Raw genomic sequence first — 17,526 nt, forward strand, 5'->3', positions numbered from 1 at the left:
ATAAGATTTTTCAATGATGATAAATCGTATAGTTCAATCCGTTGTAGTTTGTTTAGTGTAGTATCCTGAGTTATTGACAAGAAAAGGGCGTTTGCCACTGGCTATGTGGAGTAGTGACGAGTAATATGTCCCCTTAGTCATTGATCCAAAACTGATCTCCTTCTGTGTCATGTCAAACAGGTATTTACTTTCCACTGCAATAAAGTAGCGAAATAAAAAGATGCATGCCAAGCGTCTTGCTGATTCTTATGCAGCTATATATGTATATGCTGCCCCTTTCCTTGATGGCGTTTGAGCTATGCATCTCTCATGAATGATTCGTCCTATGTGAGTTTAACTTGGCTTGTCTACGGACTCAAGCTAGCAAATCTCGGCATCGATGAGCTCTCCCGAAGTTGTGGCAAGACGCGGTAATTAGGAGGCAAAGCAAACCAGTGAGCCATAGTGCCCCCGAGCATAAATCTTTTACTTAATTCATATAGCTCAGAAAGTGATGTCTTGAAAGAATTACAATATCTATGATCAATAATACATCATGATGCAAATAACGATACCAATAAGCATTGGTATCATTGACCCACGTACGCCATGCCAAACGCGTGCCAGCTATCCCCTATATACATGTAGAATGGCAAACCTCCATTAGATAATTCTGCGAGTTTATCCCCCCAGTAAGTTTTTCAGCTTCCCTCGTAGCTCCTCCAACTCTGTCTGCTTAGTCTGAGCTCGTGATTTCCAGTACTCCGCATCTGCCTGGTAATAATGAGACCGAGACTTTTCATCAGCTAGTAATCGACGCATATCCTCAGCTTCCTTCTTCAGCTTTTCATTCTCCGTTCGTAGGCCCTCCGAATTGCGCGAATTTGATGAAGCAGCATTGCGCTGCGCCAACCTGAGAGCGTTCTCATTGATCCTGACGTCTTGCTGTAGTCTCACAATCACGTCTTCGAGATGGGTGATTTTTTGTCTGGCATCACCAAGATACTCTAATTCCCTAAGCAGTAGGGAGACTGCATCATCTACCTCGGCTGGTAGGGTAGAAAAGCGTGACCGAGGGCCTCGTGGGCCGGCTACCATCCCGCGGCCTACGCCCGACATGTTGATTACACCCGAAAGAGGCGTTGAAGCTCGCGGGCTTGGAATCGTGCCTGAGCGAGCGATTGGAGTGGTGTACTGGTTTTGGGATAGCCAGGTGAAAGACGTCGGTGCCGTGGCCTGAGAATTCTGGACTGCTGGTACAGGAGCAGGAGCCGGAGCCGGAGCAGGAGCCGGAGCATGGGCGGGAGTAGGAGTGAGAGCTGGTGAATTTGACACTGGAGCGGGTGACGTCGAAGGTAGCGAGGTTTCATTATTAGGCTGTGTATTTGGCCTGTGACTGGGTAGAGCCACCCTCTGCTTCTCTGGGGGCGGAGATGGAGGTGGGCTGAGTGGCGGTAGATGCTGATGCCATTGTCGCTTTTGGCAGACTTGGCAAAAGAAATTATCGCGATACATGAAGGTTTCCATAGGTCGATCCAAACAATGCTGGTGGTATGATCTAGGACAGGTGTGGCAGTCCGCTAGGTCTCCCCCTTTATTGCATACAAAACACACGCCTCGACGGGGAGATCCATTCTCTACACACTTGGTTAGTATTATGGAGTTGAACCTGGAGTAGGGATTATTCATGTAGAAGATTCTAGAGCATTAGAATCGGAAACACAGGGGGGTTGAACATACTGCGCCAATCTCGATATCTCTTTTCTATAATGCGGGTTAGAAGGTTCTTCACATTACGGGGGCCCTCGACTCACCTGATACACTTATGGGCTCCGGATTCCCGTTTGGATCTTCACTCTCAGGTACTGGACGTATGGTATCTGCCTTATTGGCTATTTCTGATTCTGAGACGCTGCTCTCCATGTCGGATTCCTCAGTGCGCTTCCTCTTCGCTGTCACCGATGAAGACGACATAGTCTAGCTACTTTGCTTGCAGAGGTTACGGGATGAGGGGAGTTCATCAATAATAAGTCGTGTAGCTACTGATAAGGTGGCGAAAGCTTCTTCTTCGTAAGGGAATGCGGATGTAAAATTTAAGAGGCTGAGAGTTCAGCGAGGTCTCTCTCGCTTCACTAGGGACAATTATACCACGCGATGATTCGTAGCATGATTATTAATAGATGACTATGGCTATGAGAAATTTAGTCACGTGACTCTCAGATTGAACCAAATCAAGAAGTGTGATGGCTAAAATGCCCCGTTTGTTCGCCGGACCAAACTCGCGCGCTCTAGTTTAGGCGGATCGATGCATCATCGCCTTACCAAGGCTTTGTAGTAAGCATAGTATTCCATCCATTTCTTACAAATCCGTGTTAGTCCCGGATCCGGGCAGCGAATCTCGTCTCGAGGGAATGAATTGATTTCCCATCACTAATACCTAGCCTCTGCACCTACAACCAAGGAGGACAAGTATTCCACATTCTTGCTGTCTGCCTACAGTTAGGCCCTGGTCAGCATTGAGTAATCTTTTCCGCTTTCGAGACGCCTGTCTTCCTCGGGTTGTTCCATGCACTCCATGCACAACAGTCCACCCGCAAAATACAACCCATCCAGGTTACACTAGAGCGCCTTGCTTGTCCTTCCTGTATTGCTGTAGTACGGGTGGCTTTACCAACAGTTTTGGTGAGGCAGAATACAGGGAGCATTGGCCTATTTATACCTAGTCCTTAGGCATCCATTCCTTCTTGTCTTACTTGCTTTGATTACCAATCCGTGGCTGGGAGTCTAGCCTTAAAAAGGCATCGCGAACATCTCTTCTCAAGCTACTGCGATCGAGAAGAGGAGCAACAAAGAGAAAAGACGCCAGAGTGAAGTTATGAAGACAGCTGCGAATAAGCCATTGAAATTGTAGAAAGATTTCCACGATTTGCATGCGTATACTCCATGCATTGTAATCTATTCATTTGCGCTGGTGAGCTCGTAAGAGTGTTCATATAAGGAATACCTAGTACGCAACAAACCCTTCCATTATTCCAGAAGACGCCTAATACAGTGGCAACAGACACAAGGTTGGCTTGTATGAGCGGTTCCACCTTAACAATCCTGCTGAGTAATGTCTATCCTTACCAGCAATCTGACCAAGACATGCTCTGTTTGGTAAAACAAACGCTTCACAGAAGATACCACCTTTTATAACAAAAATTCTTTTGATAGCATATCTAATTCTAAAGCTCTGCTCTCATGGCTATCGGATTTTGACTTGTTTGCTCTCCTATTGAGCAGGTAGTGAAATGGCAGGTGCTTGGTTAATAGCAGAAAGCGAAAGGATAGCGCCTCAACGCATCAAGTACCGAGTATGTGTGATGCATGTATACCGGTGTATCTGAAGCGTTTCAGCACCCACTTAGTATTTTGACTTTAACAATTCATTGCTATCGATTATAGCGATCCCTCCCCAGATCATTTAGCGAAAAAGATGATTAATATCAACACTTTTTACCTCGGTTGGTAGCCTGTTTTGGGTAAAAGATTTGTCATGCAACCCGAATGCTTCATAATTGCCGAAGGAAATAACTGTGGAGATAATTAGGCCATCCCCTCAAGACTAAAGATGCCAATTATTGCCCATTACAGTAGAGTATTATGTGATTCAGGGCTTGGATTTAGCAGCGGAAATCTGCCGAAGCTCTTTGCAAGGGACAGAAAGAGCCGGCGTCTGTTGTTCCGAATCCTTCACCGCTGGCTTTCTTTTTTTGTATAAAACATATTGCCTTTATGATCTTGGCAAAGCTCTTTAAGAATTTGATTAGTGACCTACGATCCGGCTGCCTTTCAAGTCACGAGTTAATATGGATGTTATAGAGGACATCAAAGAGGATGCACCGCGTGGCGAAAAGGAAGATGATTCCTTTCCCTCGAGCGATCCGGAAAGTGCTCCAGAAAGCAGCCATGCTCTAGAGTGGGAAGATGATCCTCGCAATCCATACAACTGGAGCGATGGAAAGCGGATGTACCATACAGTCTGCGTAGCCCTCTACGCGTTTACGGTGTAAGTAATAAGTAGACATACACATGGCCATGGTCCAGCTAACTTGCCGCTCCGATAGCACTTACATGTCTTCAGCCTACGCACCAGGGGCAAAAGCAACTGGAGAAAGATTTCACGTATCAGAAACGGTTTCATTGCTCGGTATCTCGCTCTTTTGCCTCGGACTGGCATTCGGACCTATGATAGGAGCACCTCTCAGTGAAACGGCAGGACGATTGGTTGTCTATCGGCTGGGCTTACCCCTCGCCACGCTCTTTCTCATCGGTGCTGCGGTCTCCAAAAGCATTGCCTCAGTTGTGATTTGCCGCTTCTTCGCCGGTGTATTTGGAAGCCCAGCATTGAGCGTGGGTGGTGGAACAATGGCAGATATGTGGCCGCCCGCACGTCGTGGACCATCGACAGCACTCTTCGTTATGGCTCCTTTTATGGGGCCATGCATTGGTAAGTCGGCATTCAAAATTATTGACCTTTCAAAAATACATGTTGTACATCTCGTAGTGCTAACTCTTAACAGCTCCAATCATAGGTGGCTTCGTCATAGAACGGTTAAACTGGAGGTGGCTCGAATGGGTCTCTGTCTTCTGGGGCGTCGCGACATGTGTATTTGCTCTTGGTATGAGTGAAACCTACAAAAAGACCATTCTCGAGCGCGAAATGAAGAAAGAAAACCCGTCTTACCGAATCAAGATGCCTACGTTAAGCTGGGGTGCTATACACAAATGGGCAAGCGAGTCCTTGGTGAGGCCTTTGCAGCTTCTATTTACCGAACCCATCGTCTTGTTCCTGAGTCTCTATATTGGCTTCGATTTTGCTGTGCTATACGCCTTCTTCGCTTCCATACCACTTGTTTTCCAAGAAACATACCACTTCAATTCTCACCAGAATGGATTGGTTTTTATCGCTCTAGGAATTGGCGCGTTATTAGCAACGCTGACGAACGTTCTTTGCGACCGCTTCATCTATACACGAAAGTGCGCTGAGGCACGAGAAAGGGGTGAAACGGGCCATATACCTCCAGAAGAGCGTCTCTATCCAGCACTCATGGGAAGTTTTGGAGTTGCCATTGGCCTTTTTTGGTTTGCTTGGACTGCCCGCCCTAGTGTACATTGGATAAGCCCGATTCTTGCTTTGATCCCATTCAACTGGGGCAATCTTTGCATCTTTGTGAGTCTCCTTCTCTCTTGTTTTTATATCGGTACCCCTAGTTCTAACAAGTCCTCTGAAACAAGGCAACCAGTATAACTTATATGATTGACTGCTATGGCGCTCGGTATGGAGCTTCGGCGCTTTCTGCAAATGCCTTTACACGCTACATCTTTGCTGCCGCCTTTCCGCTTTTCATCATTCAAAGTACGTCTTAGTATATAACTGATGTCAACACTTGAGGAGACTGCAAACTAACGCCTAATCTTAGTGTATGATACGTTGACGACAAAATGGGCCGCCAGTCTACTTGGTTTCATAGCCATTGGCTTGATTCCTATCCCCTGGCTACTGTTTAGGTTCGGTTCAAAGATCCGGCAGAAGACACGCTTCGCTCTTTAAGAGTAACCATGATATCTCTTCAAGATAAAGGAGATAGCAATTTGTGTGGTGATGAAGACGACAGATAGAGTTTGCAAACGTAATCATACCAAGAGGCACTTAGAGCTAGAACGTATAGATATTAATAACTAACTGCCAATAATTTGCCTAGACAGCCGAGGATCTTCATTTAGAGGGCCGCGACTGTTACGTAAATTTAGATCAAGGTCATCGAATTTTCGTGAATAAACTAGACCACACAGTTCAGAGCCGTAGACTATATTTGTGCAGAATTACTCATCTTGCTTTGTCATTTAACAATCTTACTCACGATGGGTCAATCAACAATCGTTATTACGACGATGGCGTTTGGAACGATTTATGGATTAGATTGCCATATGCCGTTACTCTAGTTACTCGAGTCAGCCATCCATAGTATTAAATTTCTTGGTATGTGAATCATTTCAGCTATTTCTCTCGATGTAATAGTTTGCTTATGCACGTAAGATGCAAGCCAAGTTAAAAAACAGACATTGTCAGTAATTTTGTCCCTGATTATTGAACTGGGCCGCGGTAGTCTGGCAATTCGGCAACTCTATTAATACCCAGCCGGCTAGTAAGTCCATTGGTTTCTCAGGCACACTAGCGAAATACCATTAGCAACTGCCACGGAACTCCCAGAAATGGCACTTACAAATCATGGTCTTCTTACAAATTAGTACAAAGTCAGATGCTTTGAGTCATTTACGTAAAATGGATTACAACTAGAGACCAAAAAAGAATTCATCTCCTCCGGGAAGGCTCGAACTTCCAACCTCCTGATTAACAGTCAGACGCGCTAGCCAATTGCGCCACAGAGGAATGAGCTTTTTGATTGGACGACGTCGACGCAAATCAGATTTTGAGTCTCCTTTGCACGAGATGGCATGAACTCGAGCCTGATGGCCCTGATAGGTAGATGACAAAATATGAGATGAAAATAAGCCATCACTTAGATGCTTCCTCGTGGGCTCTTATACCATCTATGATCTCCAGAATATTTGCGATACCAATCGCACGACAGTATCTATTAATTGCATGAAAAGACGCAGATCAGGTACATTAATTAAACAAAACCTCCTGGTCCGTTGACAGCATCACAGCTTGGCAGTTCCAAACCACCAAACCACTACTATTATCACACAACACTGAACCAAACTCACCACAACAGCTATAGCCGCAACTATAGGACTACTCAATCTTGTCCCTCCTCCCCCATCTATATTCCTATCCACCTCTTTCGCGTACTCTCCTCCTACATTTCCCCTTGGCCAATACTCGCAAACCACGAACCAACCTTTAGTCCCGCACAACCTCCTCCCACATCCCACAGTCGTCGTAGTCTTCCAAACCAGCTGTGTAAAATGCCCCGTCTCTTCCGAGAAACCAGGGTCGTTGAAGTTATACTTTGCTTCCTCGTTCCCCCACGCTTCCACCGATGCCGTGGCATTAGGGTACCCTATAGCCAAGTTCTCTCCATAAGGGCCACCTGAATGAGCAAAGCGACAAGTTGTGTCTGACTGGAGGTATGATGTGGCGAATTTCTCAAGCGTAGTATTCCAAGAGAGTGAAGAGGCGTTGTATTGGCGTCGATAGGTGTTTGTCGAATTAAGGATTGCTGATGTAAAAGATGAAGCGATGGAGTAGGAGGGCTCATTGGAGGGAATCGCTGGGGCGGCAGTAACGGTGACAATGGCGGTCGAAGAGGAGGGCCTGGCGAATAAAATGAGAGTGTGTAGCAAGAAGAGCAACCGCATAGTGAAGGCGTGGTTTGTTTTGTGTTCTCAGAGAAAAGTGAATGTCGCTAAGAAAAAGAAGGCAAAAGGCCTATACGCAAGCGCCATCCGCTGAACATTAGAGGTAACAAAGAAAGCCGCTGTAAAAATGCCTACAAAGAAAAAAAAATAAAGGATAAAGAGTTTGGAATAGCAGTGAATTGGTATTATTCTTTGTTTTAACAAATGATGATTTACCCTTGCTCGCTGTATCAATAACCGCCCATTGCTTGATTTGTCGCCGAGCTTCCAGTTTAAGCGCCGCTCACAGGACGAAACACCACCCAGCAGCCAATCATGCGCGACTGCTGCTGTCAACAAGGATAATGCAGCATGCGCCGAAGGAGACAACACTGGCAAATATGTAATATGATTGCTCCAAATTATCATGACTATGTATAAACATTCGGTTCATCGTACCACTCTTAGTCTAAGGTATTGCGGACAACCTGGCCTTGTTAAACTTTTGTGCTGTTTTGCCGGTATTTATACGCCATGATCAGGTCAATTTCTGGATAGTATATGTAAAGGTGCAGTGCCCTCAAATTACGTAGAGTAGGACAAAGAGACTCAAAATTTTGGGGGGTGGATGATAGTTCACTCTATAAGATTAAGGCCGGGGATCTAGGCAGTCTAGTAGATCTTGTTCCGCCGGGGTCCATCAACTTTAGATCATACCGACCAGTGGATGCAACTTAAAATATAGTAAATTATGTGTCTTGAGGCATCACGGCTCTCACTTGATTAATCAGTTTAATAATACTTTACAATACTCCTATTATGGAGCGCTCAGACTGTTATAAAGACGGCTCCAAGTCAATACCATATCTCTCTACGCCCTTCTCATTTCGCCACCACTTCAAGCTATATTGCCCATTGTGAAGCAAATCATCCATATCCATCTGTTCGTCACCAATTCGAGAGATCATCTCTCCGCCAGCCATCAGCGTCGCCGTTCCAGCAATCGAACAAGGATTATGCGGCAACACGTCTCTCACTGGCAAAAGCAACCTCGTTGCAATAGCGCACGCCACCATCACTGCGAGTACAACCTGGAGCGCAATCTTAGACCCACGAGATTGCTGCAGCCTCTGATTGCCAGATGTTGTAACCAGGCCGTCATACGTAGGCAGGTCTTTAATAGTACTGTTGTCTCGCATATTTAGAGAAATGGCCTGAGCCATATATGTCCCGTAGAGGCGCTGAGTGGCGTTTCTGAGATTTTCGACATTTTCAGCTCCAGCGAGCTTACTTGCCGGTTGGCCGTCTTTCGTCAAAACTAGGGCCTCAATAAAATTATCAATGTAGTTATTCGATGAGTTGGAATTGCTCGGGCCAGGAATTGTCTGGTTAAATCGCGGATTGCTGAGAGTATCTAACCAGGCATTCGGCAAAAAGGGAAACCGTTCACTGCCGCGGCTTGATTTCAAGAATCTCGCCGTACTCTCGTTCGCTATAGGAAGCTGGGCGGGATCAAAAGACAAATTGGGAAGTTGCCATGTTGCATTGGTCATGACCTGCTCAATATTTTGGTAACAGATGAGCGTCGCGAGATCTTGCTCGAAGCCGGAAATTTTGCGCTTGGATCCCGTGCCCGATTTCTTCACCTTCATCTGACCGAATGTTACGGCAAATGTTGGGCACCCGTTGTCGGTTTGATCGAGCCCGCTACCCATTTCTCCCGACTGTGGGTTTGTGTCTACCGCTCCATCACCGAATATTACACCGCCATCCCACATGAGGACGGAGGCCTTACCCACATAGGCCATGCTTGTATCGTTGGGAAGGAGGAAATACTGCATCCATGGTTCTTGGCTCTTCAGATCCTTGGGAGCAGTCTCACACCACTCGGCATGTTCCAGAGTAGTGTTAACGCCGACCCAAATATAGCCATCCTCGGGAGACACCATGGCGTTTTGCCCAGGCATTTTGAACCCCATTGAACCACTTTCTTCATTGTCTTGATCGAATATTGTGATTTCACGAAGGTAATTGGGTATCGAGGTGCAGTTCAGCGATGGTCTCACGGCGGGTACATTGACTGTTAGTGGCACGTCTGCGCTTGAATTCATCGTGAGGGTGGCGTTCTGCTGGAGTACATTGAAGGCCAGATTCCCGTGCGTCCACTGTGTGCTATTCAAGCCCAGATATTCCACCAAGTTATCAATGGCAGTAGCTTCGTTATCCGTTAGAGAAAGGTCAACGTTGGTAAAGTTGAACACATCGCCTTGCTGAAGTGCAACAGTTTGGACAATTGGTACTTCGATGACGCTGTATAGGCCTGATACAATAATAGTTAGAAAGCTTCCAACAAAGCTTCCAAATAGTGCGATGGCTACTGCAAAGTTCCTTGTTCTCAGCGATAAGAATAAAGAATGAGGAGGTAGCTGGGCAACGAGGCTCAGCTCAACTGTCCTTTTCGCATTGGCTGTTCCTTTCTTTAAAGGAGCAAATGGCGCAAAAATTGCCGTCATCATTTGCATAGCAGAGTAGAGACCAGCCACCCCAAGTGCGACGGCTGAAGGGATGTACGTGGCGAATGCAAGTGCACTCGATTTGTTAATACTGATAAATCCATTGTTTGTGTCTGAAAAATGCTGAACAATTTCCAGTGAAGCAATAACAGCCAGCGGGAGACAAATCGCAAGAACAAGAAACCAAGTGGTGCTGGCCATTGGCATCCATGAAGGCACTTGGAGTTGGCTTTGTTCTGTCACGTTGTTGACGTATGTTTGCCCTTCATTCCGTCGGATTGGTTCAATACATATACCTGAATGAGAATCAGGGACATGGTCTGCTCGAAATCGGTAGTCTCTAAGATGTTGTTGTAACTTGTCATTGCTCAAATGCCCCATAGGTGTTAGGATTTTGTCAAGTTCAGGGCTCGATGCGAGTATAGTAGCCGTCGAAAAGGCTGCTACTGGTTTGGCGGGTGCTGAAAAGCTGGGGCGGACGAATATCATGGTCACAGACAATATGACCAGCAGTCCAAGAAAGCTGCACATGAATCCGGTCGAGAGAGCTTTCGCATGCAATCTCTGCTCTGTGTATGTAATACTTCCGGTAGTATTACGCTTCGCTGGCTGAACGACAAGCTCGTGCAATACTTGAGCGGCAATCCCCTCGAAAACTTGGGTTCCTGTACTGATGAGGAGTTTCGGATCCATGAAGCTTCGAATGGATTGGAACCCAGCCTTTTTGGTCATGAGCTGAAAGAATGTGGGCACAGTGGTCGATAGAACATAGTCGATTCCCCCCGGTACCCAAATCCCAGCGATTAGTAGAGTATGTGACTGCCATGGCCAGTGCTCCTGGAGGGAACGATTGAAGCATCTGTTTCTTGGCAGGTGCTTTCGAGACAAGAGCTTGAGCAGATCCATTGACGTTGCTTGGAACACTGACATTGAATTGGCGGAGCTCATAAGTAGGTTTGCAAAGAGCAGTCGTGACGTTGTGGAGATACATGTACATGTTGGGCCGGTCGGATGGCGAGATGCGAACATCAGCCACCGACATGAACACGCGATTGTCGTTATTGGGATTGTATATCCGTTCTTCAAGAGTCATATTGTCCGGTTGTATATAACCTGTGCTAAAGTCCCAATCCATGTTGCAGGGATAGAGGTCGAACCGAGCCTGGTAATTTTGTGTTGCGTTTGGGTCGTGATAGTAGCTATGATCAGCACCCTCAGCCAGAGTTACTCCTTTAATTTCGCAATCTTTGGTGGTAACGTTGGCAACGATAAAGGGAGCCATAATGCTTCGCCATGGCATGTACGCTGTTGAACCATTTGTAATTGGGAGAAGTTCGCAGTCATAGTTGACTTGGAGGCCATCCGTAGAAACTGAATAATCGAAACCAGTTGCGGCGCCTGACAGCAGTTGGAAGTCGGGTACAACGAAATTTTGGCTAGTTCCGGCTGGGAAACGCAGTCCGTAAAAGTTGATCCCATAGTACGTTTGCGCTGGGCCAGCGCCAACGGCCCAAGCGTTTTTTGGGTCTACAGTTTGGCTAAGTTGAAACTTGGACGATAACTGGAAATGTTCGTCGGTCTTGGTCAAAGTAGTCGGTTGCAGTATGAGAAAGCCGGTTGAGAAAATCGTCTGGCAGAATGGTTAGCAACTGGCCAAGAAAGAGGTAGAGGGGGAAAGAAAATGAAATACGGACAGTGCCCAGTATCAGCAACTGGCCAACCATAGACATCACCACAGCCCAGTGTCTGTTCTTGATGGCTATCCAGAGGCCAACCGGTAGTATTGGAGAGATATAGTCCAAGAGCAGCGTCTTATCAGCTGGCGATGGGCCTGCCTTGAGCTCTTCCCAGGGCATCAGTATCTTGTTTGCGAAATCGACCTGCCGCCACAGAGCTCCCACCACAACAAGAACTAGTTGGAAGTATGAGAGTCAGCGGTCAAAAGTATTAAACAGAATCTTCTCTCTCGCGAGACTGTCTGCGCCTTACCTGCGGTAGGGCCATATTTCCAGCCATAATGGTTTGCCTCTCGTTGTGAACTAATGCCATTGCCCAGCTCAGAATAATGATACAGCAAAGCGGTGGTTAACAACATCAAAAGAAAGGTGATGGCAAAGGCGACGAGAACGCCTCGGCTAAGCCATATCGGCATCCACAAAGTCGAGCGAGAGCTCTGTGGCGGTTTAGCAGGAGGCGTCGGTAAATACTGAGTGGTAGTTGACGCGCTGTTTGTGACCACTCCAGCATCAGACCCATAGGGTGTTAGAGCTGACACAGTATCGTCTTCATCGTCAACTTCTGCTTGGTCGTCGGTTTGGGCGGCTATAGGCCCGTCAGTGCTTCGTCGTTCGCATCTCGTATAACGCCAATCCGCACCACAGCAGGCGCACCTTGATGATATGGCCCCGCCCTGACCTGAACAGGCTTTCTTTTTAAGGATACGATCTGTTGATACGTGCCAAGGCGCGGGGGTCGTAGGCCTTGCCCGTCGAGATCGGACATGGTGCTGGTCGATAGCAAACAGGCGTCGCGAAAACTTGCCTGAAGCTGTGGGAGCGAAGAAACGGAAAAGTAAGCTTCGCCATGGTTTTTTCTCTCCTTTGGTCTTCCTAGGCTCACAGGCAACAAGTCCTACAAGTACTACTAGTCACACAGGCCACTTGATGCTCTAATAAGTCCTCGGATCCAGCTCACGCACCACCTAGGATGTGAATCCTTAGTGTCTCTCTAGCAAGTTGCGATGTGCGCCAGAACTGGTTTCGCTAGACGGAGCAGGCCTTTTATTGGCATAGGTGGCGCTGCTGTGGATGCGTGGTTCGACCTAATACCAGCTCTAAGCAGGGACGTGCCGAAGCCACCGCGGCAGAGAGACTGTGGTACCTTTTTCTTGGCCAGAAGGTTATCTCTTTTTTTTTTTTTTTTTGCCCCGGGAGGCTGGGTTTGGCGGAGGCTGGGTTTGGCGGAGGCTGTTTCACATGAACTCGAGATGCGTTTCGCATTGATGACGGATGGGACGAGTCTTGGGGTAAACGTGGCTCCGGCGATTGTGGAGGCGTTCTTTGTCTTTGCAACAAGGGCAATTAGAGGGGCTCATTGCATTCCTAGTGTTTTCGCTACAGAGGATTGTATGCCGCATTCAACTAACACCATGTTCCAGATTGCCTATATGCTACCGCCCACAATTCATCCCGCAAGTACCAGTAAGACGATAGAAAGCAGCTCATTATTTTTCCAGAAGAGGAATTTCTTTTCTTTATTGAAAATTGCCAGTTCTATGCGGGCTCCATCATTATGAAGAGCACGTGTCAAAGCTTTGTGCGCTCGCAGGTACAGGTGACTTCCATGCATCTCGTACATTTGACCCCTGCATCACCATCGCCATTCCAGTTGCTCTCGCCAAGTTTCCGACATCCTGTCTGCCACGCGACTACCCGATGAGAAGCCCCTGTTGGCAATCGAAACATGTCAAAAGCCTAGGGAAACATTATGCTGGCGGATATGGGAAACTGATCCCGGCGTACGGCTCCAGAAGCGCCAATCGCTCCTGCTATGGCGCCTGGTTGGCGTCATCAAAGAAGGGCCTGAGACAAGTGGTGTTTCGCATCTTTTGCCCACGGATCCGGCTGCTCCATGAAAGCATGACCAAGAGAGAGAGACATTTGGTCATTCCAGAGGCTGTCATAAATAATAAAACTTGTCCAGATCTTTCACGCCGGCCTGTCTCGCTTCTCATCTGCTAAAGCAAAGCAGCTTATAATTCACTGGACGACCCATCTTGGCGGCAATTGTTGTGCACATACACTACGGCCTTGACGCTACCTCAATAAGAAGCATATCAGCGACGACTCACATCTCAATGACGAGATATCGTGCAATGCAGCAACTCAGCCTCACACATCTCGTCTTTCTAATCGGCACGGCATCCGGAGCTCTTTTGACCTTGTCCAGTTTCGAAGGCCTGGCCTCTCCAGCGCCTCTTTCGTGCATATATGCATACAACGCACCGATTCGAGGATGCACCGCAAATGATTTCGCTAGAGGCGCAACATGTTCAGAGACCTGCGTTGAGGGGTTACAAGCAGTGCAGTTTACAGTGCGATCCTTGTGCGCCAAAGCCAGCACTGCCAACAATCCTCTGCTTCAGCAAATACAGAATGGCAATCTAGTGGCTGCTGTCTGCAAGACGAATACACCAGCTTCAATGCCGATTCCTTCTCCTGCGACGACACTACAGACCTCGACGATACAGACTTCGACGATACAGACTTCGACGATACAAACATCACCGCCATCACAAGCTTCGCCTACACCTCAGAGCACCTCAGATGGTGCATCTCAAGTGACATCAACGCAACAACCGGTTTCTACCGAAGCGGCGTCAAGTACGGCAGCATCCGCCACACCGGATCACAGCATCACATCAGTGGCTGTTTCTACTTCGGCGATCGAATCCGCTACACAAACCTCGCAAACAAGTGTTGAGAAGCCCTCTTCATCGAGCGAGGAGCCGTCAAAACCAACACGGCCGATCAATCCCAATGCACAGCCAGGCAGCGGCGGCGGGAGCCCGTTCGACTTTGTCGCAATCAGCAGGGCAGTCAAATTTAATTTTGCCGAGACGTTCACCACGCTGGCCACTGCCGCTGCGCTGGTGACACTAATACTGATGTAATATTGTATTTTTATTTGACTACCACAGCGGTCTCGATGCTGAGGAAGTTATGAATCTTTAATGTCTATGTAATGATGGGGAGGAAGAGCATGAAAAGCGCACCTAGAGCGCCTGTGGGCGGAAAGTTTCTCAGCACGGAACCACTATAACGACGATCATACCAAAGGGTGTCATGTATAACAAGCGACAGAGAAGGCATTTTCTTTATTTCTCAACTGCGACAGGATCGCAGACACGGAATTGGCTAGCAGTACGAATACATGCTTGGCTGGAATAGGCGCAGGGTTTGTTGGATTTGGGAATGAGAGTTGGATGCTCTTGGAAGAATTTGTACTAAAGTCATGGATGAATGGATTGAATTGGCATTACGCCTTAAACCAATGCAACTGCCCACCCTTTGACGACCGTTTTCCCTTTTGTTTGTGCATGATGCATAGATTTAGTCGAGTCGGCGAAATCTGGGAGCTTACCATACGACATGCTAATAGGGCAGTAAAAATTTAATAAACATCAGTGAGTGAGTGGAATTGATTAAATACAGGTGCATTTAAAAAGCAGAATGTTCTGTTCAACTAAAGAAAAGTTTGGGTGAAGAACTGGAAACAAAAAAGCCAAAAAATAACCGCACCATCTCAGTTGGCAGATTGAATTATAGGAAAAGCCCAACGCGGGGGTCGAACCCGCAACCTTGAGATTGCAATACAGAACGTGTACCTCATAAGAGTCTCACGCTCTACCGATTGAGCTAGCCGGGCAAATCACGTGACTATTAGCCAATCATGAATCGCCAACTGAGCTCGATGCGGCTCGTTGAAGGTCCCTGGATTTATTTCTATCTATGAGGCTTTTACTCTGTACTCTACCCCGATGAAATGGAAAAACAGCACCGCTGGATTCCTTGAGAGGGGATTGAAACAGACTTCAGATAAATTGCTGTTGACGTATTCTATAGCTGGCTGCTAACTACACTTTATCTGCTTAGGTATTCAACTTACTACGTTAGGTATTCTGGCGCATACCCACGACTAGCAAGTTGTTGCAAAGACGCTCGCACAAGTCTCACAGATCTAATTCGTATGCAAGCACTATAGGCAACGCATACATGTCATCATATTTTAGCTTCTTCGTGATAATGGGGTATTGAATCTGGAGCCTAAAATTATTGCAAATGCTAAGCAGGCCAGCTCAGGCGATACACGTAGCTCCCACCATCAAGGTCGCCAAAGCAGATCGCTATTCTGATCGAACTGGAATAGCCTTGGCTCTGACCTTTTCCATAAACTTATACATGTATTCAAATTACAATTTGCTCACATTCTTTCTCTCAAGCCACAACTGATTAGGGAAGTACAGACATTATTATTCACCTCCATTACCTTTCAGTATCCCATGCTGAGTCAGCTTCTACACACTATCAGTTAGACGCGAGTTCTTTCAGAACAAGTTGCGACAGCTGTTGTGCCTACCTTTAAGAATACTGGGAGAAGGTATGTCTTTCCTAGCCTCTCTCTTCAGTTTGTAATCTGACTGGAACCTTTCATCTCGGTCTTCCACTCTGGCAAAATCCAGTTGTCCATCAGCGACATAGCTAGTCATAAGTTTTGGCTCTCCAAGCGGCAACTTATCGCCCCGGTCGATCTGCCAGAAGTGGTATGTTTTGCCATAGAGCGTAATTATTTGCTCCATTTCTCTTTTCTCTGCTAGTTCCCAAGCTGCTTGAGGAACAACCCGATTCGGCATGATTAGCATTCCAGATTTGACCTCATAGACGTGGGAGTGCCATAGCCGCCGTTCGTCCTGCGGTAACGATTCATATAGCCTCGGTGTGATCATATACTCTACGCCTATGATCCGTGCATCGGGCTCCGGTGAATCGTATATAAGACATTGACGAACCTCATCATCTAATCAGTGGTCAGTCTTCTGCACAAGCTTTTTACTGTGCTTTTTTTGTACCTATGTGGCTGCAATAGTGGTTTGCTTCCACAGCTCGTTTAGGATCGTCAGCATACGCGTGGAATGCGTTGAGATGGGCGCATATGTTCTTGACCGGTTTGAAGTCCTGCATCAGTCAGCTGAGGCTTTCTTGAGGTTGGTCATTGAAATGGTACTTGTGTGAGTGAGGCTGCGCTCGCCAGTACTTTGGTCTCACTGGGCAACACCTCACTAGGCGCACTATTATGTCCTGCGTCTGAATCCATATTCGAAATGCGATGCTTAAGATCTCGGAACAACAGTTTCTGGTCTTTGAGTCTGCAAATTACCTTTAGAAATAATGTGGCAATAAATAGAGATCTTATATCTATTGCCTGGTAGAAGCTGAATGAGACATCCATGACGTTGGTGTATCATCACCACGGCCGGCGAGCGGCGAGCGGCGGCTAACGTGGGGCCATTACACAACTTGTCGTCCATCGCGTAGAATCTATACAGTATCTTTTCATCGCTACTCAACACTTTATTGTATTATTTAAAATATTATGGGGACCTTTGTTGGAGAGCTATATCGGGCGCAGAGGCAAATTTCCCTACGATCGGGAAGTGGCGAAACCCCATTTTCGTAGCTTCTAGCTAAACGAACCAATCGCTGGAACCATCGACAACTTCTTGTCGGGATGCTTGCGTTATCTTCTGCATGTAATTCAACATGAACAAGGTAAAAGAAACTTATATTTGATGTTGGCTATCCGGTTAATTGTAGCTCACCTATTAACTAACGGCGCTGGTGCTCACTGGAGAAGTTGCGAATGTTGATTAGTAGAGCTGCCAGTCCCTGTTGTTGTGGGCTTTGGGTCACATTGCGCCATCAAATTGTTCCCCTTGTCAACCGCAAACTGTATAACATCAGGCTCACATATTACAAGCTAATAGTCATGTATTATAATACAATTGCCCAAGTCGCAATAACGGTCCGTTTTTGCGCACCTAAATCCCATAGGTCCATGTACTGGTCGCACATCGTCGTGATGGGCTGGAAGAGGCCCTGACTAGAGCTCAAGCTAATGTACACAATAA

At 46.9% G+C, this 17,526-nt stretch overlaps 5 protein-coding genes and 2 non-coding genes across 8 annotated transcripts; 2 read left to right on the forward strand and 5 right to left on the reverse strand.

Annotated features, from left to right (window-relative positions):
* Nucleotides 1-482: 482 nt before the first annotated feature.
* On the reverse strand, nucleotides 483-2,920 carry TrAtP1_005417 (uncharacterized protein). Its single transcript, XM_014088971.2, has 3 exons — nucleotides 1,794-2,920; nucleotides 1,720-1,743; nucleotides 483-1,616 (listed from the first exon to the last, which is right to left on the reverse strand). Exons 1-3 carry the CDS (start codon nucleotides 1,951-1,953, stop codon nucleotides 661-663), a joined length of 1,140 nt encoding a protein of 379 aa, XP_013944446.2. The 5' UTR covers nucleotides 1,954-2,920; the 3' UTR covers nucleotides 483-660.
* Nucleotides 2,921-3,827: 907 nt separating this feature from the next.
* Nucleotides 3,828-5,572, forward strand: TrAtP1_005418 (uncharacterized protein; the record flags this gene model as incomplete). The annotated part of the gene is made up of 5 exons (XM_014089337.1): nucleotides 3,828-4,027; nucleotides 4,086-4,468; nucleotides 4,542-5,191; nucleotides 5,257-5,377; nucleotides 5,442-5,572. 5 exons carry the CDS (start codon nucleotides 3,828-3,830, stop codon nucleotides 5,570-5,572), a joined length of 1,485 nt encoding a protein of 494 aa, XP_013944812.1.
* A 766-nt stretch (nucleotides 5,573-6,338) lies between these two features.
* TrAtP1_005419 lies at nucleotides 6,339-6,412 on the reverse strand. Its single transcript has one exon. It is a non-coding gene; the product is annotated as a tRNA-Asn (tRNA).
* Nucleotides 6,413-8,079: 1,667 nt separating this feature from the next.
* Nucleotides 8,080-12,163, reverse strand: TrAtP1_005420 (uncharacterized protein). The gene is made up of 2 exons (XM_066112694.1): nucleotides 11,534-12,163; nucleotides 8,080-11,469 (listed from the first exon to the last, which is right to left on the reverse strand). The coding sequence occupies exon 2, from the start codon at nucleotides 10,866-10,868 to the stop codon at nucleotides 8,163-8,165; it is 2,706 nt and encodes a 901-aa protein (XP_065968779.1). The 5' UTR covers nucleotides 10,869-11,469; nucleotides 11,534-12,163; the 3' UTR covers nucleotides 8,080-8,162.
* Nucleotides 12,164-12,766: 603 nt separating this feature from the next.
* TrAtP1_005421 (uncharacterized protein) lies at nucleotides 12,767-14,855 on the forward strand. The gene has a single exon (XM_014089333.2). It carries the CDS (start codon nucleotides 13,696-13,698, stop codon nucleotides 14,509-14,511), a length of 816 nt encoding a protein of 271 aa, XP_013944808.2. The 5' UTR covers nucleotides 12,767-13,695; the 3' UTR covers nucleotides 14,512-14,855.
* Nucleotides 14,856-15,170: 315 nt separating this feature from the next.
* On the reverse strand, nucleotides 15,171-15,266 carry TrAtP1_005422. Its single transcript has one exon. It is a non-coding gene; the product is annotated as a tRNA-Lys (tRNA).
* A 416-nt stretch (nucleotides 15,267-15,682) lies between these two features.
* On the reverse strand, nucleotides 15,683-16,915 carry TrAtP1_005423 (uncharacterized protein). 2 transcript variants are annotated; one of them, XM_014088982.2, is made up of 4 exons: nucleotides 16,623-16,915; nucleotides 16,468-16,573; nucleotides 15,978-16,415; nucleotides 15,683-15,915 (listed from the first exon to the last, which is right to left on the reverse strand). In XM_014088982.2, exons 1-4 carry the CDS (start codon nucleotides 16,845-16,847, stop codon nucleotides 15,884-15,886), a joined length of 801 nt encoding a protein of 266 aa, XP_013944457.2. In that variant the 5' UTR covers nucleotides 16,848-16,915; the 3' UTR covers nucleotides 15,683-15,883. The 2 variants fall into 2 exon arrangements, with proteins under 2 accessions (XP_013944457.2, XP_065968780.1); XM_066112695.1 differs by having other exon boundaries at nucleotides 16,468-16,915.
* Nucleotides 16,916-17,526: the final 611 nt, after the last annotated feature.

This window comes from Trichoderma atroviride, chromosome 3 (assembly GCF_020647795.1).
Source record: "Trichoderma atroviride chromosome 3, complete sequence".
Classification (NCBI taxonomy): domain Eukaryota; kingdom Fungi; phylum Ascomycota; class Sordariomycetes; order Hypocreales; family Hypocreaceae; genus Trichoderma; species Trichoderma atroviride.